The following is a 27,994-nucleotide window of genomic DNA, read 5'->3' as shown; positions in this document are numbered from 1 at the left end:
CAGCTCTGTGGCATAGCATTGCAGAAATACCACCGCGTTTCTAAAAACCAGCTAATATTACTCTAAAATAGACGTGCTCAGTAAATGAGCGTAGAGAATGGCTCTAAGGGGAGGGAGGACATTCTTGTTGAGAATTAAACTAGTCTTACCTGTTCAGTTAGTTGCAGACCTGAAAAGTGCATTTATATTTTTCCTTTTTTTTTTTTCTCCTCGCCCTCTTTTGGAGCAGTTTAATGCTAACAAAGGAGAAAGAAATTGCTGGAAAAGCAAAAACTGGATGCAGCAAAGTTAAATGAACCATTTAAAGTAATAGCGGTATCTGCTCTCCAGGATCTAATGTTTTAAACTTTGGAGTGGAAGAGCTTCACTGGACCAATGTGCAACTTTATTTAAAGGACAAGGTTAATGGTTCTTTGCATGCATATTTACTCAATTTGCCTCTGCTTGTTTTCTTTTTCCTATTAGGCTGACGATAAAGACACTGGGAATTACAGTGCCATGCAATACAGACTCATCATTCCTCCAATCAAGGATGGTAAAGAAGGTTTTGTGATTGAAGCTTATACAGGGCTAATAAAAACTGCTATGCTGTTCAAAAATATGAGAAGATCCTATTTCAAGTTTCAGGTCATTGCAACTGACAATTATGGGAAAGGACTGAGCAGCAAATCAGACGTACTTGTAAGTATGAGCCAGGCACTATCTTTTTGGAATAATTTCGGAGGAAATTTGGGCACTAAATAAAGTTTCATTCCAAGGAGATGTATAGCACGGTCATAAAAATGTGTGCTCTTGGTCTTTTTGAGTCACTGAAATCGAGCCTTTTTCAAACCAAAAGGCTTTCTGAATATCTGAAAAATACATTCGTGTTTCATGGCAGACCTGGTCTGATCTCCGTTACCACTCTAGACATGATATTTGGTATTTTATTTACTCAATGAACCGTTGCTAATGGTTCAATTTAGATTCTAATTGTTCGCATTAAACATTGCATAAATTACATTCTGGGTGTTCTTGACCCAACTGGCAGCAAAAAAATGTGCTGTTTTTGTGCATTATGAGTACAAAGCGGGTCATGTCTCCATGGTAGGACACAACCATTTGCAGATCTATTCCATCTATTTTTCAAGCCAGCAAGCTCCCATAGCGAAGCTGTGAAGCAGGGTTAGCGTGGCAATAAGCCCCGAGCTAATAACTCAGGCTGAAAGCTTGATAGCTTGGGCTCTACTCTGTGTTAATGTGGCTACGAAGCTTCCGGATCGGAGCTGGATCTGGTCCACCTGGCTTGCAGGGCAGGCGTAGCAGTGGAGTGGTTGTCTGCACTCCTCCCCGTGGACATACTCTAGTTTGTTCTGTGGTTTTTCGGGACGTACAAATAGCTGAGCGAACAGGTTCTGAAAATTAGAAACCAGGCTTGGGGAAAGCCAAGGTTGCCATGTCGCAGTTGTTTGTGTCTGGAAGGGAAGAGCCAAGGAGGAATTTGGGGCTGAGACTGTACTTCAAGTTTTCAGAGAAGCCGGTCTTCAAAAATGGCACCAACTTTAGGCCTTGAGCTCCTTTTTTGTGCTGACTTACAGGACGTTGACTTAGTGCAGTCACGGAAAGCCTCAAAGCTTAATTTCTTTCAAGCCTATATCACTTGATGGATTGAATTAATATTAGCATAATGTTATAGGGATGAAGTGCATTATCTTGTTCATGCAAATGCTCAATGATACAGATGATAACCATAGTACTTGGTTTATTGAGTTATGCAGGAATTCAGCGAGTAAACATAATATATGATGTCCGCATGCTTGACCTCCCCAAATGGTAGGGCATTCTCATGCCATTTATGTTGTAGTACTATGTTAAAACGTAGCCAGAAGCTATCAACATTAAAATTAGAGTGTGTAAGTAAGTCTAATTAATTTATAGAGGCATATGTAGGTTGTCTTAATGAGTCATAGGCACTGTCATACAACAGGTTGTTGAGCAAGGCGTGAAAGCTCAGAGTAGCTGTAGATACAATGACACCATCCTAATGTGAAAGCTCGGGTTAGCAGCGAGCGTGATCCATTCATGGAAGATCACGTCCTTTCTAACTAGACTAAGCTGTTCCTGGGCTTCGTGGTCTGAACAGAGAATGTCCTGGTGCCTGTCAAGAGTCGCTGCAGCGTCAGGCGCTCAGACCGGGGGCTCTCACTGCTTCCAACGCAAGCTCAAGAAGTGTGCGGAGTTAAGAGAAATGCAATTAATTGCTCTCATGCAAAAGGATAAGATGTGGGGCAAGAGGATAGGCTGGAGGAAGGTCTAGGGAGAAGAGGTGGGGTGGGATGGATGGGACCAGGACACTGCCTTAGAACCCCAGCTCTGCTTTGTGAGCAGCAAGAGCTGCCAGCTCCACCGGTAAAGTGTCTTCGTGCTGTAGGAGCTGGTCCGCATGAAGGATACCCGTCTGCTCCTGCTGGCTGCTCCTGGTTAGATGACTCTAGTTAGACCTCTGTGGATTTAAAGTTTGGTTCCATGCGATGGAAATTCACTTACTAGCTTCTTTGAGAAGAAAGAGAGGAAATTTCATATTAAAATAACTTTGCTGCAAGTAAGCACTTAAAGGTGCTCAGGAAAGGTTGATGGCGAATATTCGTTATGATATAATCTTTAATCGAATGATTTTTTTTTCCCCTTCCACAAGACCCCCACCTCATTTAGTTCTCACCGTAGGCTCCCCCCAGGAATCGGTTAGTGCCGTATAATGACCAAGGCTGCTGGTGGGGACTCTGCCTCGTTTTTTTAAAAAACAAATCAGAACGTGCCTAGTGAACGAAGCAGGCAATCAAAGGAAGATCACTCGTTGCCTCGTGGTGATGAACAGCTATGTGCTCTCCCTGCCTCTGCTGCAGACTTCCCATTTGTGGTGCTCCTTAAATAATTTAGCCCCACGTTTTGCCAATTTTCAGCAACGTATTCTTCAGCTGCCTGCAGGCCCCATCTGCAGAACTGTTGACTGCATAAACGAGACCAAAGCTGTATATTACCCCCGGGGAATGCTTTGAAAACACCAAGTGTTGTGAAAAAAATCAAGCCACAAGTTCCTTATCTTGGGGGCTGATGACTGTGGATAGCGTTATTAATTTGGTGCCTCTTCTCCCGTTCTTGGTGTGGAGTAAAAACACTTTTCTCACCCACATGCGTATTGCTGAGATACTTCTGTCTATATTTTTGAAGTAGTCGTGCACCGTGCTGTTAATACTAATGCTGTAGACTGGCAACAGCAAAAGCTTCCCGAGGAACCAGGTGTCGGATGGGCCCCATGGCTGTGCCCCGAAAAGCCCCCCGGCACGGGAAGGATGGGTGCCACAGGAAGGACGCCGGCTTTCCCGCGCCTTCCGCCTCCGCTCCCGGTGGGGTTTCCATCTTGCCTCGGATGGAAGCGAAGGGACCGCTTTCTTCCCGCAGCTTTTCTGACAGCCACATAGTTAAACTGTACTTAGGACCTCCACTTAACAGTAATTTTAATAACTGAAAAGGGAAAACCTTTACAAATGCGTATAGCAAGCAAGTTAACGTTCCTATGGAAACCTTCATGCTTTCTTCATTTTGGTTTCACACCCTTATTTCACTAGAGCTATTTATTCATATTTTTATATACGAACAAGCACTCATAATTTTGTGATCCGTTGAGTATCAAAAGAATGATTGCCTCTTTTTTTAAGCGCCGCACTTACGCGGTACTCAGTAAATAGGTGCACAGGGAATTGCTTGAATTGGCCAATATAGTTAATTCTATTAAGCTATTCATTGCTTTTGAGTTCCTTTTAATGATCTTAGTCTAAAATTTAGTTTGAGTTCCTTGTAATTCTGTTTTTCTTGCCCAGGTGTCTATATATGCTGATCAGTGCATCTGATGGCATTTCAAGAATATTTAAATATTTTAAGTTGAATTAAGCTTCAAAGCGGGTGAATCGGTGTTTGATGTGAAAGGATATTATGGCCCGTCTGCTGAAGTGCTTGCAGGGCTCAAACTTCTCTTTTGAAAATCAAGGGTTGGGTTTTTTTCCCCATTAACAATTAAATTGACTACTAGGTCTGATTTTTAAGTTTTATCGGGCTTAACGTTGTCCTACTTTTCCAAATTTAACTACGCCTATAGAGAGGTGGTGTGGGGCGTAACCATTGCTGCAATGCCTGGATGGACGTGAACCGAGCGTTAAGGAAAGTTTTACGTTCTCCATCCGTATATGGGGAGCAACGGTTCCTTCCATAACCTAGGAGGAGGTTGGCTGCGCTTGCAAAGAGAGAGCTATTGCAGAATGCAAAAAAAAATTAATGGAAGAGAGGGAAAAAAGCACGCGGTCATGGTGAGAGCAATTTCAAGCGCAAGGCAGCCTTTTCTTGGGATGAGACTAGGTGAGATGTGAAGCCGAGTTTGCCAACCCTGGCTGTTTAATTTGATGCATGCACGTGGTCCCTTGTGCGCACGGACCCGCTAAATGGCCATTGGGCAAAAGAAGAATTATTTTGCTTTTTTGCAGTGGAAAACGCTAAACGGAGCAATTTGCCCTGAGGTCCATCAGCTCTGTGGTGGGCTCCTGCTCTGGATTTCACCTAGCGCTACTAATCGTTAAACTCCGCAAGTGCTGGGAGTGTTAAAGGGGCGTTTTTGCAGCCGATGTTTTAAAAGAGAAGATGTCAAGCCGTGAAAAGGGCACTGTTACGTACAGTTTTATGCCCTATAGAGGGAGAAGCTAACAAACAGAATTACAGGCTAAGCTAAAAACTTGCGCTGATGACTTCATTGAAAATTGTTGAATAATGTATTTTTTTGTAATTTTCTAACGAAGCATTGTTAATTTAATCTAGTATTTGCATTTATATTGGCACAAATGGCATATTTCCAAGGCTGGATTTTCCTGTTGAGTCCTCAAAAATACTGACCTGCCAATAAGTGATTTTGCTCATGGCTTGCGGGAGATCGGTACTTCTGTAAGCAAAGGCTCGACTAAGGAAATCGGGCTTTGCCAGCCCTCCTGAAAAAAGAAACTTAATTCCGATGCCGTCCAGCAATTACAATTCCAGTTAAATCTTTGCCTGCTGTTTCTTGCTTTCTGCTGCCAAGCAAAGCAAGGTTTCCCGGCTCTCTTAATTTTGAATTAAAACGCGAAGTCGGTGCGCAAGGGCCCGGCTGCGAAGGCAGGAAAGCGATTAGCGTGCTCGGTCTGTACACGGGGCAGCGGGACGTTACGCGTGGAAGCGCCAACTGAATGTCACTCTTTTGTTTCCAGGTCTCTGTGGTCAATCAGTTGGATATGCAAGTCATCGTCTCTAATGTTCCTCCCACCCTTGTGGAGCAAAACAAAGATCAACTCATAGGGTAATAAATTTATTTACTCTACGGCTATCGGAAAGTCGCTGCTCTTGTGTTTGGATTCAGCAAGGAGCTCTCCCGTTATGCTGCGATCTGGGATTTATTTTTATTTTTTGCAAAAAGACTTGAGAATGAGCAAGCCAGCGTTTTGATGGCGGGCAAAACTGGGTGGCCCTGGGCCCTCCCCCCCCCCGACACGTTAATCCCCATTTTGCCCTTCCTCTCTAGAGAGGCAGAGGCATTTCTTTGCTTGCACCTTTGCCCACGTTGTAGGCTCAAACCAGAGCCACCCCCAATACAGAGCGCAGCGAAGCCTCGAAACACTGGGCGCAGAACATGCAGCCGTCAAAATGTAGAAAGAACGTAAGTGAATTTAAAAATATGCAGAAGGTAGAAAAAGAATGTAAAAGAAAAGAATGTAAAAGAATGCAGAAAAAAGGATGTAAAAAAGCATAAAGCGTGTGTTTGGAGGGTCGGGGCAGTGCATCCCAGTTCGGTGTATTGCTTCTTTGGGTGACGTGGGCGTGAGAATTTAGAAAATTTATGCCCACCCGATTAATGCCAATGGCACCCTATAAAATTGCGATCGCAAAAGTTGTTAACGGGGTGTCGTGATTCAGGGCTAGCGGGCCTGAAATGTTGCAACGGGGCACAGGTGATTGGAACCATCGATGCTTTGCGGTAAAAACGAGGCATTTTATCGTATCGGAAGCCAGCTAAAGTCTTTTTCCTAAGGTATGTTTTCCTAGAGCTCGTATGCCGCACCACCAATTTCTTCTGGGAGGAGTCAGGTTTTCGTTTTTAGTTTCTTTTCATAAGGCGAGGACACATCGCTATACTTTGTGTCCTTAGGGATATAACCGTGAATTAGGCAACGTAGGGGAGAGCGCTATAGGAGATGGAGTTTCTCGTTTGCTTTTTTAAATTACGTGCATGCTTTTGGCAGCTCGGTCAATCAGTGCCGAGCGGTGTTTCTGATTTCCGCAGATCCGTTGCACCCTGACTGTCGTCATGCTTTTACTTCTCTGCGGAAGTTGCGGTACCGTGGGGCTGGTGGTATCATCACGCTCTGGAAGAGAAGAGCGTCGGCTCTAGATGGCCCGTTGTTTCCATTGGGCTAAAAAAAAAAGCATTAATGGATTTACTTCTGGAGATTTAGGAAATGTCCCCCTTTTTTCTCTCCATTTTGACCCAGGTGTGACTTAGCTGATAGCTTCTAACGTCGGCAATGCTAATGAAGTTGCTCGGGCAATAGCTTGTGCTCACAGTGACTCCGTCTCCCAGAGCTAGGAATAATAAAGTCATCTGCCTGCCTTACCGCCGAGATGTTGCTTCCAGGCAGTGTTGGGTGTTGCGCTGGAGGGGGAACCAACGCCTGGTGGGCACCGTGGGTTTCTCCGTGACGTCGCGGGGCCCTTCGGCGCCCCGGCGAAACCTTTGGAAAACGCTGTAGCTGGCATAGCCCACTGGAGCCTGGGAAAATAGCCCGGAGCCACGCTCCTCGGGCTCCATGCTCGAAAGAAAAACAGCCCAAAAATCCTTTTCTGCCAGAAAATACAGAACTAAATTCCAGATTCTAAAAATCCGCAGCCTTTAGTGAAAATGTTTGCGGAGACCGAAAGTCTCCAAAATACTTCTGCATATGCATGCTTGTCTGTTTGAGACACGCATTTATTTCATTGCCACCTTCAGATTCCTCGGATTTAAAACAGTATCTCCCTACTTGTATAAAAGCTTTAATAATTCATGCAGGACGTAAAAGCAATATGAACTTGTGATTTATCATGCACTCTACAGAAGATATACTCCCAAGCAGAGTGAAAGCAAATAATTTGTGGACCTTTTTCGGGCTACAGTATTTTTGCCTATAGAGTTTTCTGAGCCATTTCACATAATGGACTAATTTATAAAATCGGAACTCTTCATATAATTTGTTAACACAAAAAAGATGTATCATTAACTAAATCAGTCGCGACAGAAGTTGTTCAGCTCTTTCTCCTCTTCTTCTAGCATTGGAGTGATATTAAATATTAAGCTGATAAAAATACAACATTTAACCACCAGTTGCAACTCCTTGGCAACTGGGAATGTTGGGGAGGCAGGTAGTCGGTCATTTTTGAAATTATAGTGATTTTCACAATAAGGTAAATAGTGATTTGAACAACTCTGGAGAGCAAGTTATGAGAAACTCTCCCCAAGCTGCCTGTAATTGTCAGTAGAAAGCGGCTACAACCTGTTAAGAAATATATAATTCAGATCTTGCAGGTCGGAAAGGCTTGCTCAGCAGAGCCCGAGGTGTATATTGGTTAATGGTCCAAATAAAGGAAATAGCCTCTTGAAGAAAAGATTTAAGGTGTCACCATCTATTTCACTTTGGAGTTTGGGCTTTTCAAGAAAGAAGACGGGGACCCTGAGCTGACGTTTCTGAGCATGTCATGATCCTTTCAAGTCGCTCCATGAGCACCTCGGTCTTCCTCCAGCTCCTTTTAATTCTGCGACAACTGAAAAAATGAAGCGAGCCTTTGTGGAGGATGAAGCTTTTCTCCAGCAAGCTGCTCTTGGTGGAGGCAGCGACCGCTATTTTGGGGCAGTTTTCTTGGAATGTGGCACTGTTGGTGGGTGAGCTGGTCAGGTGGGTCAAGACAAGTCATTTACTTGCACTTGGGCATATGACTCTGGAGCTGCTGAAGAACAGTATCATCTCCTCACTTTTAGAAATCTTTTAGAGGTTGGCCCACGCTCATCCTATATGGAAAGAAAGGAGGTTATTTTCTGACTAAAGGAAGAAAATCTCCTGTTGTTAGCATAGGAACCTTTCATTGGAAGAGGGGTCCTGATGGAGTCACCCCATACTACAAATAAATAAGCAGAAATAGAGATAATTGGTTTATTATCTATTGAATAATAAACGACGTAACAAATAAACCTATCTCAACGCTACTTTTCAAGACAGAATTACCAGAAATAACCCGTGTGATAATATCTTCCGTGTTTATTTTGGCCTGTTGCAGGCTGCAGTGCTTTGAGCCGTACGCTTGCAAATGAACCGAGCGCTTCCGTGGCTAAAGAAGATCCACGCTCAAACTTCAAGTGCAACATCAAAGTGGCCGGGCAGTTTCCATTAGAAAACCCAAGCATCAAACCCAGTGCCGGTCCTGGGAGAGAGACCTAGTGAGCATTTCAGAATACAAACGTTCGGTCTTCTAACTCCAGTAATTTGCATATTTAAAGTTAATTGCCACCATTTTTCAATGGAGTTGCCTGCTCTGCTTCGCTACGTAGATACGGTCGTGCACGGATGAGAAATAAGATACAGTATAGCAATAGATAGCGATATAAGTGATATATTGTATAATATATCACATGATATATTGTAGTGTATGTATTTTGTTTAGCATATATTGTAATTTTATGTATATAATTGCATAGATAAGATTATGTATTGCATATCTATATGTAGATATGAGCAATATAGGAGCTGCAATGCATAGTCCTTTCTTCAGGCAAGTTTTTCAGAACCTGAATGATTTCCCTTAAGTTGTTTTTGCTGTTGACCATATGGCAAATGGTGTTTTCTAACCTCAGTCGCGGAAGCCAGTAGGAGGCATTTAAAAGGGACAGCTGACGTGAGTGCTTTACTTGACAGTTGCGTATACCGTTGTGTTTTATTTCTTTGTTCCTGCTTTCTTTTTCCTTAGAACGTTGCTACGTTCTGTAGAGGCATTCACTCATCCTCCCAATTAAAATTCAGCATGTTTATCAAAAAGCGTGTATTGAAATTAGAGGTCATTAGACATCACTGGGACTCCAGAATTCTTGGTACTTCACTCATCTTCCTTAAGTGACTTCAGGCACAACATACCCCAGATGGGCTGAGATGCTGGTTGGAAACGCGATGCCTCTAAAAGCACTCCTTGCTGCACTGAGACACTCGACCTTTGTGCACCGTGCTCCATGAGCACGTATGAGCACATGTCTTCTGGTTTTGGCTGCAGTATAGAAATCACTCAACCTCTTTAGTTTCCCGGATGGAAAAATGCCATTCTGTTGCTCGGTCTATGGTTGTTGCCATGTGGTTGCTGAATCGGGCTTAGTTAAAGGTGAGGGCACATTTTGCCGATTGGGGTGGTGGTGGTGAGCTTTCTATGAACTGTTCTCCACGGCTAGCAGCTACTTTCCTCCCCATGGTCGCAATGTTCATTAGTCACAGGTAGCACATATTTTTTTCCCAGGTGTGCTTTGACTTCTTTGCGCTGGATCGTTCCACCCTGAAGTAAATTGCAAAACGAGTGAATCAATGATGAGATCGGAGGGACGCTGGCCACCAGCTGGCTGTTTGCTTGCATCGCGTTTCATATCCGCTCTGCCTTTGGCTTTGCTCGGAGAGTGCGTGTCCTGCAGTTCTCCTTTTGTACGGCGTTTAACAGAGTGGATCCCGTTTCTTTGCTGATCTCGGGCTCTGCCGTAATCGGGATGGTTAATAAAGATAGGCAGCAATTTCAGTAATACAGACTGATGCTGCTTGCTGCTTCCACTGTTAGGTGGGAAACCTATCTTCTTCTCCCCCCTCCTCCTAATAACAGTGTGTTCTTCTGTTGATGTATTTTCTCTGAAGCACTAAAGCGCAGTGCATGACTTCTCAGATAAAGCTGTAAACTTCTGCTTTGTCTTGAAATTGCTTGCTATTGCAGTAAAAACCCTTTTGTGCTGAGATCTGAAGATCCATCTCTTGGGTCAAAGTCAAGACTCGCTCTTTGGGTGAACGTAGCGTCACGTTCCTTCTGTGACTGGGAAAAATGGTGCTGAAATAAAAAGGGGGGTTGCGTGGAGGTTTTGGGGAGGACTGGAGAATACATGATGAGCACAAAGGGAAGAAGAGAAACTTCAGCAACGTATAAGAAAGCTAGTTTCCCATGCCTTGTGCAATCCAATATGCTTTTATAGGAATGGGGTAACTAGGTATTAAGACGTTTTCTCTGAGTTATTTCCTAAATAATTCAGATGTGTTATTATAAGCAGAGTGACGTGACGTTTCTCCAGAAACTGGTATAACCTCCTCTGGACTCTACGTACCGCATGGGTCCTTAATAACAAGCGGGGAGCAGGCAACTGGGGTCCCATCACCCCCAAAGCTGTAACTAACTGCACGGCGGGGCAGGAATTGGTTCTTGTCTACTTAGGAAAGTACCGTTGAAAATCGGGCAGTTTAGTTGTCAGCCATTAAAACCGTTATGTCTCGACACAACTGGAATTTGGCTGAAGTCGAGCAAAATTGGGAGTGTATACTCAGGTAAAAAGAAAAAAGCTTGAAAAATCTGTATTGAGGTATACCAGGAAAGCTCCATGCTCTTTACTCTGCGTTGCTGCTAAATAAGCTTATATTTTCAAGTAACTAGAATTTGAGCGTATTATTATTATTGCAAAGTTACTCTAGGGAGCTAGAATATTCAGCAGAGGAACCCAAAGTTGCACAGGATACCAAGTCTTCAACACTTGTCGCTCGAGGTGTACATAGTTATTTCTGTGTCCTGAAAGCAAGAACAGCTTATTTTCTCTGAAATTATTTTTATGGGCTCCAGAAACTCCAGAAATACATCAGGCTGTAAAAAAAAATGCAAGAGAACCGAACCATTTTTTGCCCCCCTTAGAATTTCCCTGCTATGAAAATGGTGGGATAATTAAATTCAGGTTCGGGTGAAAGTCTAAAGCGCGGTGTAGTTTGACGGGTTTCTTTCGTTTGCGTGCTGATGCGGAGGATACGCATAAAATTTAGGAATTCTGCCCGAGGGTCTAAAACCACGGGAACGTGGCGGTGCTTTTTAGGGCCGTGCCATGCATCTTCTCCACCAGGGACAAGGCAGGGTCATTAAACCTTGCTGCTGACTTACCAGGTCTTGGGCAATGATTATTAGCCATATATATTTGTACGGGTGCCGTTGCTGCCGGGTTCTCACACGGCCGACTCCGCACATCATATTTCGAGGTGGATTAAGTCACTCGTGCAGGCGTTCCTGTTGGTTGCCTTCCAAGCGTGTCCAAGGATGGAAAAAAAAAACCATCTCAGAGTTGGCAGGGCGTTTTTAAGGCCACGTTATGCCCTCGGCGACGGTGAAAATCCTCTTGTCCTTCGTTTCACTTGGCGTCGCTGCTTGGGATCTGGAGCGCAATAGCAATGAAGACGCCCTAGGAGGAATTTGCGTTGGTTATGTTATATTTGCAGAGCTAAAGAGAGTTAAAGCAGCGGGTACGTCTCATTACCCACCAAGTCGCCAGGTCCACCTCTCGCTACACCAGCGCTGGGAAAGTGCTAATTGCACTGATTGCATTAACGAGTGAATTTTAAGCTAACTTTTGCCGATAAATACGCCGGGACCGCCTGCACGGCTGTTACTCGGGTGTGCTTTAAAACTCGCTTCTTGTGACTAGTACTGCAAGCAGGTGGCCGCTTGGAGCAGGGTTTTAAAGCACTGTAATGCTTTTCATATCGCAGGTTCAATTGAATGGCTTTTAAAATAGTTCTGCGGGGAACTGCCCTGTTGTTAAGTGCATTCTTTGACTGCTGCTTTTCAGTCTTCAGTGCGTTTTTTTAATATTACCTTTCCCGCGTGTTATAAATTTCTTCAATCTGGGCGTACAATTTATATGTGCTAGGTGAAATATTATGGCCGTTCAACCCTACTTGGTTACGTTTTTTGCAATGCTGAAGTCATTGGATTGCAATGCTGCATACTTCTCGTAGTCAGAAACTAGTCTGTTATTTATTCTTCCGTTTTAATGATGTTTTAGACAAAGATATGGTCAACAGCAATGGATTCCAGTAGAAGTCATGCCCTGGATTTCTGGGAAAAAGGGCCTGTTGTTACCAAGTTCTGCGACGTTTTAACCTTCTAGCTTTACAGGATTATGAAAAATAACAAAACTCACGACCAAACCCACCGTCACTAATCAGCAGGGAGCGGAAGGGTTAAAGAAGAATCTGTCGCGACCGGAAAAATAATTGCGACGCTTTTGAGAAGCTGATTTGATTTCTACTTTGGGGAAAATCAAAATTCACGGCAATCGTAGCGAAAATGTGTCCAAACACGCCTAGATTTTCCCGTGATGGGCAGGATAATAGCTCTACACAAGGAAACGAAGCCAGATCCCTCAGCAGCAGCAGAAGATAACTGCAGGCTAATTAGGGAGGGAAGTCTTGTACGTGCTTAGGCTGTCTGAATCCGTGTGCAAAAAGCCATTCTAGCCACAGTTGTGCTTTCTTTCAGTCCCTTATATTTGCATGATGCTTGGGGATTTTTTTTTATAGTAATCTTTATATCTCAGAGTTGCTCTGTCAAGCGTTACCCAGCAGAATTATTGCTATTCAGACGTCGGTGGCAGGATAGCATCCTACCTGCCAAATACGTGTGCGTCCAAGGCAGAGATGAGTAGAGTTTACCATTTCGGCAAATAACGGGAGCGCTTGTTCAGACAAGGCCGGTCAGGTAGCGATGTATCACCCAGGCTCCTTGCTACCTTTTTTATTTCGATTGCAAACAGCACTCTGTGCTGAGCGTATATATTTGCTGCTAGATTAGGACCTAGTTCTGACAGACTTCGATTTTTCAGACTCTTTTGGAAACGCTTGTGTGTTCAGCACGTGCTAGATTTTCACGCAAAGAGCGGAGGAGCTGGGTGGATAAATGGGAATCAGTGGCCTCGAAAAATTACAAGTTGGCAATATTGCTTTGTCAGCATTACTTTGCTTTGGAAATCACGCATCGGGGGGGGAAAAAAAGCAACAGCAAAATGTAACCTCAGCAACTGCAAAATATTGTGTTTAAGACACCAAGTGAGTTCTTAAATTCATCCATGCTCCTCTTTGTTTTTGCAAGATTTGTCTTCCTCAGCAGCCGGTGCCTGTGTCCTTAATACCTCAGGTAGCATGTTCCCTCTTGTTCTCATGCTTTTGCATCCTTTGAGATGTATTAATGTCCTTGCCCCAAAGCGATGGTTGAAACGCTTCTGATGGCGCTGTCTACACAGCTTTCCATTTTCCTTCTGGCTCCATCCATTCTTGCCTGCATTTGGCTCCCCAGCCATCTCTGCTGTCACCCCCAGGTGCAGTCTTGATGGCAACAGCAGTTGTCCCAGTTGCATACAGGAGTTTAAGTTCAGAGAGTTGGGCTGCAGTACGTCTAAATCCCTTTCTCCTTGGATACGCAGAGCTGCAGATGCCCAGAAGCAGTGAGGACTCCTAAAATGGGTGGTTTTAGTTTGTAGCATGCTACAGGAGCTCAACAAGTTCATGGGCACCGTTACAGTAGCAGACCAGACAGGGAGGAAGAATAATAATATGAGGGTTTTTTAACTCTATTTTAAAGTTATTGTCCTTTCTGAAGCTGCTTGAGTGGCAGAGTGAGCCAGGCTTATAATTTTCCATAAATTCCCTATACCTCAGCGTCAGGTGTGCTTGCTGTCTGTGCAGGAACTTCTCAGGTGCTCAGTGAAGACCTTGCCCTGTTGATTTGCTGCTTAAGCAGTCACGGTGTAGACATTTCGACTCAGCGTAGGCATGAGTACTTCTGCTTCTTTGGAGGGAGGTTCTGCACATGCCCATTCCTGCTTCTCTTTGGAAAAAGAGTAGACTTGTTTTGGTCTATTGTTATTACACCCTTGTTATCTCGGGCATAGCTGCCTGTAAATTCTATTAACCTATCTTTCTTCTGCTTGTATAACTTGTGCAATTTATTATATTTTTTTTCCTGGGGTAAACCTGTTGGCTCGATATTCTGACTTTCTTAGGGCTGTAAAACTTGCTCATGCCTTTCGGAGTAGCAGGTGTTCTGGCACCTGATCCGTTGTGCTTTATTGGAGGCCCAGGTGAAATAGCCCACGGAAAAGGGTTGATGTTGTTGTTTCTGTGTGGGAGAATTTATTATATGCACCCTGTGTAAAGCTGGAACTGCAGAGTTCTGAAGTCGTATGACTTTTATATAAGAGGATGACAGTTCTTATTTGTAAAATATAGTTGGTATTTCCCAAGAGCAGTTTAAAACTCAACTGATGTCATGAATACAAAGAGTTAGACTTAAGGACACCGTTTCTGGTGACCTCCCCTAACGTTGCCAAGCTTTTCCCAAGAGCTGAGCATTTAAGAAGTTATGTTAGACTGGAGATTTTATAAAAAGTGCTCTGAAGGTTACCTTCTAAACTAGAGTTTTTATCTATTAGCATCTAGTTCAGACCGTTGTCAGTCTTGATTAGGAGAAATAAATCACTGTAGCTTTCTGGCTCCATCTCATTTTTAGGATTCTGGAACGCTACATCCAAGACCAGATTCCTGGTGCAACGGTAGTGGTGGAATCGATTGGGGCGCGGAGGTTCGGGGATGGATACTCTGAGGAGGATTATACGAAGTCTGACCTGATGGTCTACGCGATCGACCCTCAGACAAACAGAGCTATAATGAGGAACGAACTTTTTAAGTAAGTATCTTATTTGTCACTCTTTCTGTGCTTCTGATGACTGTTTTGAAGCCTGTTTGTTTCTGTTAGCAAGTGATTTGACGCAACAGGAAAAGATAAATCTGTTGAAGCAGTTGGCACGTGACCCCTATGTCTACACTATATGCAGTTTGGGTGGTTGCTCCTTCCTAGTTTCAGTCCTATCCATTGACCTGAAAGGCCCCAGCACGCATGTGGTTCAGATCTTGTTGCTTGTGAGGGGGTCACAATACGTTTGGTGCACGCTGGAGAGAAACTTCCCGTTCAGATTGCTCTGAAGTGATTTATTTTTGGCATGCCAAAATTGCTCTGTGATCAGCTCATGGTAAGGGGAGACAACTGGAGGCTTAGCTTCAAAACCACGCTTCTGCTTCCAACCAGAATGCTCCTGTAGACATAACCATTGACCGTTATCTTCACAACCCACTGTCCAACCTCACCACCTCATTATTAAAGTGGAAAACGTGAGGTTTGCAAGTGAGTCTTGCAGTGCAAAGACAGGCTGCTAATTCTGCAACTGTATTTAGCTGCTGGAGTGTGCTGGCCACTGGCTTTGGTGCTCCAGTCATGGACCTTCAGGCATTCTACAGTTTGTTTGGGGCATAAGGAAAGGAAAAGAGGGAAGGCGAAGAGGAGCTTAGCTCTTAGTCTGAAGCACAGGCATCGGGCATGACCAGGGTGTACATCCACATGCAGGAAATCAGTAATGCTCACAGGTCTTGTAGTCCAGGCATAACCTCAGGGGGCTGAGGAGACAAATACACGTAGGGACATCCCACCAGCTGTTAGAGATGAGGAACAGTAGTAGGTGGACCACTTATTCACAGTATGACACTGTTTAGTCTTCTCAATTTACTTCCAAATTAGCAGTTAGATTAGTCATCGCTAGTGGAGAGCAGGTTGCGAGACAGAATTAGGATCTCAACCCATTCAGCTGTCAGTGTATCAACACAGTTGTAGAATCATTTTGTCAGAAGCTATATTTCTGGCTTTCAACGTCCTGCATACGTATCAAAACAGGAAGAATGCTAATCAAACCCTTCTTCTAAAGCAGTCGCTATCTGTTGGTTTTCTGCGTGTGTCTCACCTTTGTGGTTGCTTTTTATCTCGATGAAAGCTAGACCAGACTGTTCAACGATGGCATAAAGCAGCACGTCGGTCAGCAGCCTAAAAAGCAAATGGCTGTGAGCCATCTCAGTGGACTGTGATTGGAAAGGGGCTTGTTCTCCAGAGCTCTTAATTTAATATGGATGAGTTATAGCAGAGTAGAGCTCTGCATATATTCAGAGTTTATAGGTTGGAAGAGATCGCTGTGATCAGTCTGCCCTGGTCTAATAAAGACCATAGGGATTCCCAGAATTAATTCTGCTTTGAGCGTGTCTTTCAGCAAAATAACTGCTCAAGAAAATCCAACAACAGACAACCAACTACAACCTTTGTACAGTTATTCTAGTGGTAATTTATTCTTTCTGTTGAAAATTAGCCTTATTGTCTTTCTTCAGTTTGTCCAGATTCCATCATTGAGTCTTATGGTAACTTTGGGTGCTGGATTCAAGGCCACTCAATTGGTGCCTTGAGTTTCTGGTTCCCATCAAGGCCTAAACTTATGCTCAAACCATCCTCTTCAATTTTTTCTTGAGAACTGCCTCGAGCTCTTCACTCTAAGATACATTATTTTAAGTCTTTTAATAACTTACGGTTTTCTTTGTTTGAACCCTCTCTTGATTTTTGGTAGCAATTTGTCCTATTATTTACTTTTCCGCTTTTGCAGCTTGTAAATTCATTGAAGTCTGCGTTTTCTTCCGGTCGTAGATAGAAGCCAAGAGCTGAGGCCCAGGTGGGATCCCGTTAGAAACACTCTGTTCAGGTCTCGTTCACTGTTTGCAGCTCCTAGCAGTGAGCAAGCTCTTTGGTCCAGTTAATATATGCCAGAGTGGTCAGAGGAAAGTAGAAAGCCATGAACAGCTTTGAAGAAGCTGGCTTACATATAATGACTGGGTGAGGCTGCAAAATTCATTTCAAAAAACATATATTGTATGCACAAACATTGTGCGTACTGGCAGAGGCAAACAATATAAAAAGACCATATAAGAAGGAAAATACTGTTTTTGCATCCCTTTATGCTTTTCCTGCAGTTGATAGAGGTCTGCTGGGGAAGCGTGGAAAGTTTCAGTTGCAGCACTTCAGTTTTCTCTAGAAGAACCCCACGTCCACTTACCGCCACAGAAATAGTCCTGCAAAATTGCTCTTCCTATGCTGTCCTGTGGATCAGAGCACGTGATGGGTTTGTACTCAGGGAAGACTAAAGCCAGCAGGAAGAGGACAGCTGCGCATCCTTGTTGGCTTGTGGGCATCTGCATGAGCTTTCTACCTAGATAGAAAATAAGGGTTTCGACCACTTTGCTACTGTTCCAGCAGTGTTGCTGGAGGAGCAGAAATCCAAGACAAATAGTCTTTGTAGGTACAACTCTGCGGTATGTGTGCAACACAGCTGATCCACCCAGGAGAAAGGAGGCTTGTAGCATGTGTGCGTGGAGCGCGCAGGTGGGATCTAAGGCATCCCGCATGCGCCACGCTCACTGCATGAGCAGCGTGCAGAAAACGCATGCATAATCTACCCTGAGAAAATGCAGGCCAAGACAGGGAAGCCTTAAATATCACTAAATCGTTCACCTCTGCTTTCCTTGGCTTTTTTCATCTACCGTGAATGGTCTTCAAATTGTTAGCGCTCTCAAGGTCAGAAGGACATTATCAGGCGGTATGCACAGCTTCAGGAAACTTAAGTGACCATGATGACAGTTGAAAATCCCGACACCCTTTTGCTCCTCACTTTGGACAGCACTTTGCAAATCTATTACCATCAGTGTATGAAGATGAACTAGTAACTGTGCACATGGGCAATCACCTCTTTTAGGCCTGTAACAAGGATCTTTTTCTGATGCAAACTCTCTTCATGGACAGAAGATGGGGCCCTTTGAAAAATATAGCAATGTCTTTTTAGGGAGGTTTGTAAAATACACAGAAAAGAATAGAGATAGGTTAAAGCAATTTTTTTTTTCAAACGTGAAGGGAAGGTTATTCATTTTGCAGGTTTGAAACTGTATAGGGTAATATTAGCTTAGAAGCAACCTCATTAGGATGCTCCGTGTGCCTGCATGCTCAGCTTTTTCTTCTTCTTTCCTTCTTCAAAAGCTTTTAAATATTTAAATCAGCAGAATCCTGGGGAATGCTCTCCTGGCTTTGGGGTAGAGGTGAATAAGTGTCAACTTAAAAGGGGAGAAGCGCAGAGAGAGTTTTGTAACTTGAAATCTGAAGTTAACAAGTTTTAGCTCACGAGTGGGTGAACCTCAAGAGATTTAGCTCAGCTCAGGTGCTTACCCAAATCTAAAAATAAAGCCATTCCTTCTGCAACCTTCTTTCCTGGAGTTTTGATCTTTAGAGGACTGGCTCTATCCTCTTGCTGCCCCGGTCACAAGAGACGGCAGTAACGGTTGTCCTCGCCCTGGAAAGAGATTGCCAAGAGTCACACCCATCCTTCTGCCGGCCGGGAGCCAGCTCAGGATCCTGGCAGAGATGGGATTAATAGGAGACAGTTTTGTTTAAAAGACTGGATATGATGGGGGAGAGGAGGGCAAGTCAGGAAGTCAGAGCCCACAATTTATAAAACTTGATCAGCAGAAAGGAATAGAAATGGGTTTAACCAAAGTATTTTCCAAGCGTTCCAAAAGTTTGCAATGTTTACAGAAGGGGGATTAGCCCATGGGTCCAGCCTGCAGAGCGGAGCCGGGAGAGAGGGAGGTATCGCCAGCGGCTCGACCCGCGTGCTGCTGGCAGCCAGGCACGGGCACAAGTTAGAACAGCCCCCGAAGCTGCTGAGCTTCAACCCGAGTTGGCTTAGATGGGACGGCCGAGACAGGTAATGCCCATCAGCATCCAAGGCAAGTCAACTCTCGCGACCACGCACGGGGTTGCATTTCTCCGTTCCTAGAACTAAACCCCCTTAAATCCAAACGGCGTCCGATCTCTTGCCATAGCTAACGTTTGAAGCTCCCGTGATCACCTCTGGGTAACCTTGGGCAGAAGCCAGGTACGGTTTTGGCAAATCCAGTATGTCAGGTCGTGTCCTACAGTAGTTTATTAAGAGATGCAAGGAAATACGACGTGCTCTGGATGTGCCGGACTTGATGCAGTTGTGCGCAACGACAGCACGTGCACAGGACTCACCGCAGGTCTCTTTTGAAGGAGCTGCCTGATGTCCAAAACTCCCCCAAAATGGCCTCAATCTCCACTGGAGCGGAAAACACCGCTTCTGATTTAGAAATCTTGGGCACACGGCAGCCCTAATTGCAGTGTCCACTGCCAGCTGAGGAAAACCCAAGTATCTCTTAAGAGATGCTGACTTTTACCTTTCTTGTTCTTTGTAAGACTGATATGCAGTCAGAGGTTCATGGTTCTCCTTAGGACACTTATGACTGTTCACATGACATCTTTATTAACCAGGGATCTGTCTGGTTACGCCAAAAAATGTGTCTGGATAGTAACTGTGTTAGTTAGTTCCTCCCTCTACCCCAGACTCTTAAAAAAAAAAAAAAAAAAGAAATTGAGGCCACTTAGATAGTATTATAGAGTAAAAAGATCAGTTGTCTTTTTTTTATCTTTTATGTGAAAGAGGGTTTGGTTTATTGGAGCATAAAAAGAAGTTGCATCCAGAAAATTTCTCTTGCATATATTAAGTGGAAAGCATCCTCCATTAAAAAAAAAAAAAAAAAAAAAAAAGCTTATGCAAGTCTGAGTCTTTTGCCCAATGTGTCATGTTTCGTCATGGAGAAAATGCGCATGGTTGAGTTATGAACCTGTTAAAATAAGGTTTGTCAAGAAAACGCTAGCAGAATTTTAACCGAGAGATTGTTAAAACCTTGCAGAGATTTAATGCTGTCCTAGCTGAATGCTCTCGAACGCCAACTCAAAGGACATCCAGCATGCACCAGTGACATCTAGTGTGCAACAAAAGGATTAGAGCTTCGTTTATACTCTAATTTTGCAAGCCATCATTGCAGATCTTTAAGTTGTGAAAAGGGATTTTTGCTCCATTACCCAGAAAATGTTTTGTGGAAGAAATCAAAGTCTTAGTTGTGAATATTAGTAGAGCATAGTGATGCAGAAGAGAAAATATCTGTGAGGGGATCTTCTGCCCTAGCAAAGAACCAGCAGGACCCTCCTTCGTCCCAATGGGTGCCTCTCCCTTTGCTCTTTATGGCTAGAGCCTATTACTTGGCACTGCGACATGGACAGCCCTCACATTAAAACTGATCCAAGAACGTTTTTCTCCTTTGGAAATGAAAACTTTAGCCAAAATATTTTGTCAGGAAAATTAAATAGTCTCACAAAGCAAGCTGCTGTAGCAAAAATACTGGGTTTTTTTACCAAAAAGTAGTCCAATAGGAAATTTTCAGTCACTTGGATTGTGTGGAAAATAAGATAATTTGGTTAGGGGTTTTTTTTTCAGGGAATGTTTCATTCCTTTGCTTGGTGATGATGATGTTCAAGTCCTGATCTTAGGTGATGCAGTAGATTGGAAAATTAAATAGAAGATGGACGTTGCCGTAGATTGCAAGCAGTGACAACAGAATATGGTTTCTGATTAGTTTATACTCTAGGTCTTATGTCAGATCCAGTTCTGTCTTGCCAGTGTGCCTTGTGGGCCTGCTTAATACCAGTATTAATTCTTTTCCTTGCTCCCATCCTTTTGCGTCTCTCGGGAGTCTTGCCGCAGGTTGCACCTAAAAATTGCTACGATGGAGGGGATGCTATCACTGAAGGCAGTGAGCAAACTCCCTCGGCACTGTGCCAAAGCGTGTTCGAGAAGGCACATCCTTCTGATGTTCGCTGTCGTTGGAGAAGAGTTCATCTGATCACGGTCCCTCTGTGTTTTCCTCTTGCCATCAAACAGTCTTGCCTAACAGAGAGAAGTCTTATTCAAATAATTCAATACCTAGTACCAACGTTGCAGTCTATTAAATCGGTAGAGGCCTGGAGGCTAACTAAACAGAGCAGAAGTGAGAACAAGGTTTGGAAATGATGCAGTTGGAGGATGGGGGTTTTAAAGCATAATTTTCCCGAGTCCCCTTCTTCCTAATGTTGAAAGGAAGGTCATCAGGGAACACACTGTAGACCATCTCTCCAGCTGAAAAATTTCCCGAAGAAGCTGAGAAAAGCCCTCAAAAAAAAGATTTACTCCTTTTTAGAGTAGCATGGAGCTGGTCTGTAGGCGGGAGCAGCCTTTAGCAATGTGTGCAGGAGGGTTAGTTAATCCCCCGCAGCAGAGCACCGAAGGCAAACGCACGGCAAAAGCCAGCTTGCCGTGGTGCTCTTCCTTCGGTGCTCCTCATGGAGATGGGCTGGCCTACCCACAGCGCAGCATTGTCCATGGCACGGAGAACTTGTTGCAGAAATGAGAAGGAGCTTGAGTTCACCTCTCCTTTTTAGTGTTTAAACCATGTGCTAGTATTAAATACATCGGCGTGATCTTTGACATGGGGAGTATGAGGAATTTCTAATGTTCTAAAGCCCTTGAAGAAGAGGTAAGTGCTTTATCAGAACATAGCTATTAACCCGACCAAAGAGTAATTCAAGCAGAGTTAATGAACTTGGCTGTAATCGTTCTCTTTTGCGACGTTGAAGGTTCCTGGATGGCAAACTGCTGGATATCAACAAAGAGTTTCAGCCGTACCTGGGCCAAGGGGGACGCATCCTGGAGATCCGCACGCCAGACGTGGTAGCGAATGTCAAGAAGCAGGCCCAAGCCGTAGGCTACACGGAAGGTGCATTACTTGCTCTGGCTGTCATAATCATCCTTTGCTGTATGCCAGCTATTTTAATAGTTATGGTCAGCTACAGACAGTAAGTACTCCTACTCCTTTTCGTGATAGCCACATCGCTGTAGAGATGCTACATTGGAAAGTGTTCTTGTATTGCCAGTTTACATGCAGGAAAAATCTCTTTTAACGTCCATCTCGTTGCGATATGTAGCCAGTGCTCGGTGGGGGCTTTGCACGTGAAGAGAAGATGCACGGGAGGGGCATCTTTATGCGTTTTCCGAATTTATGAGGCAGTGACTGTTCTGCTTACATGCTAAAACGCAAGACGTTTGAAATGCAAGCGTAGGTTCGGATATGAATTCCATGCAAAAAAAAATTGCTGATTCAATAGAAAAATCGGAAATTGTATTGTGTAGCTCAGACACAAAGTAAGAGGACTCGACTGTTCCAGGCGCGATTTAAACGGTGCCCGCGGCATTTCCCCTGCCTGCACCGCAAGTAGGAGCGAGTAAAGTCCCGCGGTACTCGTCGTTTAAAAGGCACGTCGCTGCGTGGGAAAAATAGCAGCCTGTGCAAGAGTCCTCTGCTTAGCGACATCAGAAAAATACCCAAATGTAGCCGTTTTTCAATGGTGAATGCTCGTGTCAGTAGATTGTATTTACATTCCAATTTCTCCAGACACCTCTTCACCTCTGTTGGTGCACCATTAGGTCAGAAAACAGCATCGATCTCTTTTTAAGAGTTTTCAGGGATCTGCCTAGCTTCGTTCCATCAAAAATCACATTTTTGTTGTCTAGAAGTATCGCTTGGAAGTCAGATTTATAACAGACCGTGGTGAATAAACTACGCTTTTGTGAAAAAAGAAAATATCAGCAAAAAGGACCAAAGAAAGCAAAAGGAATTTCAGCGCTAGTAAACACCAAAAGCTCTCGTGAGCCGTATGGAAAATTGGTCCGTTTTTGCATTACAATCTTGTGCCCCTTTGCAAAAAGGGGCTTCAGTATTTTCCCCGATGCCAATCTCGGCAAGCCGGGTGCTCGAGTTTGCCCCTGCCTGCAGAGATTACAGCCGAATAAACGTAATCGTCGCGCTTGCTGCGCTTATAATGGAGCTGTTAAGATGTTCTCCCTATTAAAACTTTTTACTTGGAGTAGGTACGTTTTGCAGGGCTTTCCAGACCGCTGATCAGGTTGAAATCCAGTAAATTAATTTTACTTATTACTCTTTGTAAAAATGGTAGTTAAGTTAAATGAGTTTTCTCTTCAGGATAAAATTATCACTGTCAGAGTGCAGCACAGAGCCTGCATTTACGGCTTGTAAACAAGTCAGAAACGTTCATTATTCTTTTCCGCTAAATAGCATCTTTGAAATAACACTATCCAGTACAACCCCAGAAGCTAAGTGTAAATAATATATTATTTATTAATCACAGAAAACTGGCGTCTTCTAAATGGGAGCCAAAAGATAATTCGCCTTCACCGCGCAAGACGTTTTCTATAATGTTCTCTAAGTGCGTTAAAATGAGAAAACAGTTATAAAAATATGCCCCTAATACTCTACCTGTTAAATATTGCTAGATATAGTCACATTTTCCTGTCTTATTCTATTGTGTGTGGGTGGCGGGAGGTTTCTGTAAGCCTACAGCAGTTTTCCCTGCTGTCATTCACGTTGATGCTGGCTGCAAAATTGGTTCGAGAGTATCGCAAGCAGCAGCTAAAATACTGTTCGGTCCTGGAAATTACGACTTTTTAAGCATGCCATTAATTCTGTAATTTTATGTGTGCGATAATTAAGCAGCCTCTAGTTTATTACTGCTATTAGGTTCAGTGCTCAGGACCGTTGTTGCGACTGGAATGCATTTAACCTTCCTTTTTATCTCTTTGTCTTTTTTTTTTGCATAACAAAACAGATTCAAAGAGTAAGTATTGACTTCCAGCTTTGTTTCTTGCATAGCAATGCCGACAGCTGAGCGGTCTTTCTTTTTAAGACGAAAGGGTGGTTGAAATGCAATAAGAAGTGACCTTCTGCAGCTTGTTCCTATCGCCTTGTGCAACTTGGTTTTTAAAAGTCACTTTTATGACTATTTTGTGCATTTTATTATCGTATGCTAACACGCGAGAAAGATCTCGGGATGCAAGACGTAGCCTGTTTCCCGCAGAGGAAAAAAAAGAAATATTTTAGTGCGTATGGTTTTCCTCAAGCAACCAAGGGCACCTCCAGGCACGGAGGCTTCCTTAGGGGAAGGGTCAGGTATCGACCACGGTCATGATTGAAACTCGATGGACAGAGCTGCCGTGTCGCCTCGGTTTTGTTTTCTAGGTAGAAAATAGAAATTTCTTCGTGATGGTGAATTTGCACATGGGGAAAAAAATTGTTAAAAAAAAAAAAAAAAAAAAACTTCCCATTGGAAAATTGTTCTTGGAGGCAGAAATTTTCCATGAAACTCGAACTCCTGATCAGTGCAGCGTAGCTGCTAGCACATGTGTTTTCCTGGGAAGTGCAGCATGTGGCAGCAATATACGGCCGGTCAGGGGGTTTCTGCCCAGCGTAGAGTGCTGGGAGTCGGCAAAGAAAAGCCAGAAAAAAATCCTCATGTTCCTGACTTTTCTCTTGAAGAAGACAAAAGATGGGAATGTTTTGAAAACTGTACGAAAATGCAAAAAAAAACCAGCGTCGCGCCTTGGCTTATGTTGAGTACGGACCGTTTCTAACGCATGTTTCTCCTTCCCCACGGTTCACCGAAGGCGCCAGGCCGAATGCGCGAAGACAGCGCGAATCCAGATGGCCTTGCCAGCGGGCAAACCGGCGAGCGCGGCCGCCAACAACCTCTACGAAGAGCTGGGCGACAGCACCATGTAAGTATTCCTCGCGATAGCCGAGCCCAAACGGCCGGGGCCGACGCCACCGTTGGCTTTCCGGGGCGGTATCGCTCCATCCGGTCCGAGTCGGAAAGGCTTTTCTTCATTGACGGGATGTTTCACCAGGCGCTTGTGCTTCTCGCTCCAGCTTCAGCCCCATTGCAGCAAAAGCAAAGGGGATGGAAAAAGAAATTCAACCTGCTACCGTACAGGCGAATCTTGAACAGGTTTTAAGGTGGCCAGAAAACACGGCATGACCAGGTTGTGGTGGTTATGCTCTACTTTGATGCCCTCTCTAGAGCAACAGCCTACAGCAGGCTGCTGCTACCAGGACGAGCTGCTCCCAAACCCCCACTTGCTATAGTACGAAACGCTCTCCGGGGTATAGTGGGGTTTTTTTGTTTTTATTTTAAATTTGAAACTGTTTAAATATGGAAATTAAACATAAAGGAACTCTAAAACCAGAAAAAGCACCGGTGGTTCAATGAATACATCTTTTACCTATTATGCGCCCATAAAATATTAATATTGCAAAGCTGCCTACCTTCTCATGCTTCTGTGAATCCGAAGTTTATGGACTCCAACAACAATTTAACTCTCAGTATGAGAATATTGCAGCAGAGAATAGTCAATTAATTTGTACCATACTGGGGTTTTTTTGCTTATAAGCACACCACGCTTGTTTGTCTATGTTTATGTTTTAAAACCAAGCAACACTAAGGAGCATAACATTCATAATGCATTTGGAGGTGGAGGGAGAGAGAGAGGAGATGTCTTGGTGGTGCTGCGGATTGCCTGACTTCTGCTCAGTCGTTATTTATTTTGCTCGGGGAGCTGAAGTTTTGCACGTTGAGTTTACAAAACATTTAGGCGGCACGGCGAAGCGCATCCCTGCCGCTTTAACTCCCGCAATCTCCGCGTTGCAATCCTTTGCCTCGAGTTTTCCTACGCGGGGGAGCTCTGCGTTCATCGCTGAAGCAAGAATAGCTTCCAGCTCCTCGTTTTCCTCCCGTGCCTTTGGAAATGATAGTGCTTGGGCGGGAAGGGAGGAAAACGGCATGTTTCCCAGGAATGCATAGTAGTATTTTGGATGGGAGCGCTTCTGGTTGTGAACCGCATGGGAATCCCGCGGGTACGCTTGCAAATACAGTGAAATACCTTGCTGGGTAGAGTCCCCGTTTCTTTTGCATTGGACTAAATTCCTACAGAAATTAATGAATGACTTCTAATTTTATTAGAAGTTATATAAAGCTGATTATCAGGGGGAAGCAGATGTCCTGTTGGATGAATCGGCATTCTCTGCTCTAATGAATGTCTTCTGCTAAACCCAGAACAAGCCTCCTTGTGCTGGGTTTGTGGCTGTGAAGATATTTTTGTTTTAGTACTGCAAGCTCTAGGTGCAAATTTACATATTCGCAATATTGACTTTGAGGAATGAGTGCTTCGATCTGTGACTATTTTGACTGGAAGTACAGATTTCACCCACCAAAAAAGATGCCGTACTTGGCGTACGTTCTCCCAGATGTCGTTGCATACGGCTGTTATCCGTCACTGATCAAACACCTATCAGTAAAAATCCTTTAAAAATGAATGAATATCCTTTAGGACTGTAATGAAAAACAATAGGCTGCGTTAAACATAGTTATGAATTACCAAAGTTTTCCTGACAATTATTTGATTTTTGAGGCATTAGTATACCTGGCAAAACTATTCTTTGGGGAAACACCTTTTTTAACATCGTGACTTTTAGTAGACTATTACCTGTCTTGAGTTGTCCTGAGAGAGTCATCTTTCATTTGCAGCGCTGCCTCGTGTCTTGTTTTCTTAATTTGGTGTTTATAGCAAACGAAATGGAACGAAGCTCCTTTGTTTTAAATCTGCCTTGTCTCATACTTTTCGTTTCTCTCTGTCTTTGGATACGTAGGCATCAGTAAGTAAGCTCATTTCGCTGTCTTAATATTTGTAGCTGATAGAAACACTAGCTAATTTTCCTTCCCTTACTTTCCATGAAACCTTGCCATCTGAAACCCATCTTTTCTTTCTCCATTGATCCCGTACAGGGAAGACATTTACTGCGAAGTTTCGATATCCGTGCGCCTCTTTTCCCTTTGGCAGAAAGGAGAGACGCAGCGTGGTTGCTGAACTTGAACGGTATTATTTCTAAGGCCCCGTAGTCCCAATGCCTGGAAAGCAACTCGGGGCTACGTGCACACACAGAGGTTTGCTTTCCGTTCGTTGAACTGAGATTTTGTAACTGGGTGTGAGCAAAATCCTCCTTATCTGCTCTTTATAATTCCTGATAAGGTTTCGGTTCAGTTCTTCTTTCAATTTGCAGATACACGGCTTCAAATTGATGAGCGATTATTTCTCCTTGGTTTAAAAACACCTATGCGTAAGCAGAAAAACTGTTTCAGGATAACTTCATCCTTCGCATGAAGCGAGGAAATAACTAGCTTGCTTTTTCCCCCCCCAAGCTTTTGAAATAATCCGTTCCAGTAGCACAAAGGTTATGTCGTCTTGCATGAGCTTTCTACTGGAGGGTTTCCTTCAAGTTCAGCATCATTCATTTCTCTCGGCTCTAGATATGACCCCTTCACAGCCTGAGGACGCTTGACCAAGCTCCAAGGGTGCCGCTCTAGAATAAAGAACTGCTGTTTTTAGTATCTAGATATTTAAATATCTTTTCCGCTCGTGCTAGGGAGTATTTAACTGCCGCAGATTAAGTTTTCAATAATTTACATTTACTTTAGTAATATTTCCTGAGATATGACCCCCAAAAAAGACAAAAATATCTGAATAATGGAACAATCTGGACCTGGAGGCCCAGAACTGCATCCCACCACGCTCACGTCGTAGTTGAAAATGTTGCAGTTTTTCCCCTAATCCTCCTGTTAATAATGCCTCGTCCCCCTTTTTTTCCCCCCCTAAATTTAAAAGAATGTGAATCAAATTTTGGTAAAGCAAAGACTTAGAATTTTTAACTCAGACCGCTGTGAAGCCCCCGGACCGCTCTAAGTTGCTGAAAATAGGTTTAGTGGCATTTGGATGGGGGTTTTTTTGTGTAGGTGTCATTACTGCTCATCCTGTACTTTAACTGCAGTTGCTTGACTGTAGAAAATTAGATAGGAAGGTTTTAAGCATGGCGTGCAAAACGCGGCGTGCCGGCGTTAGGTGCAGGTAGCGAATAGTTTTAAGGGAATTGTACCAGAGTTGGTAATTCCATCTTTATACCCTGCTATACCATCAGGTCCCCTTAGGCTGTCGTATTCTTCCCGTAGTCTGCCTTACAGATATATTTAAAATATTGCAGACTGCTTTTAGCACGGATGTCTTCTTTCAAGACTTTTTTTCTTAGTCCCTGTACTACACAGCACATGTGTTTAGTTACGATAAATCCGTGCAGGGCAGTGATGGGAATATGTTTTGATTCGGTCTCATTGTAGAAAAGGGGGATTTATCTCTTTGCCGGGATAAGGGTCTTATTTGCAG

At 43.8% G+C, this 27,994-nt stretch overlaps 1 protein-coding gene across 1 annotated transcript in view; it reads left to right on the top strand.

Moving 5' to 3' along the window:
- The window catches only part of LOC106485155 (protocadherin-15-like), a 335,439-nt gene that overhangs the window by 295,580 nt on the left and 11,865 nt on the right, over positions 1–27,994 (top strand). The window contains exons 28-32 of the mRNA XM_067299667.1: positions 466–681; positions 5,265–5,353; positions 14,635–14,811; positions 21,511–21,729; positions 24,392–24,502. Coding sequence (XP_067155768.1) covers positions 466–681; positions 5,265–5,353; positions 14,635–14,811; positions 21,511–21,729; positions 24,392–24,502 — 812 coding nt within the window. The remainder of the gene's footprint in view (positions 1–465; positions 682–5,264; positions 5,354–14,634; positions 14,812–21,510; positions 21,730–24,391; positions 24,503–27,994) is intronic.

The sequence above is a fragment of the Apteryx mantelli genome, chromosome 7 (assembly GCF_036417845.1).
Source record: "Apteryx mantelli isolate bAptMan1 chromosome 7, bAptMan1.hap1, whole genome shotgun sequence".
Taxonomy (NCBI): domain Eukaryota; kingdom Metazoa; phylum Chordata; class Aves; order Apterygiformes; family Apterygidae; genus Apteryx; species Apteryx mantelli.
This window is presented reverse-complemented; position numbering and strand designations above follow the sequence as displayed.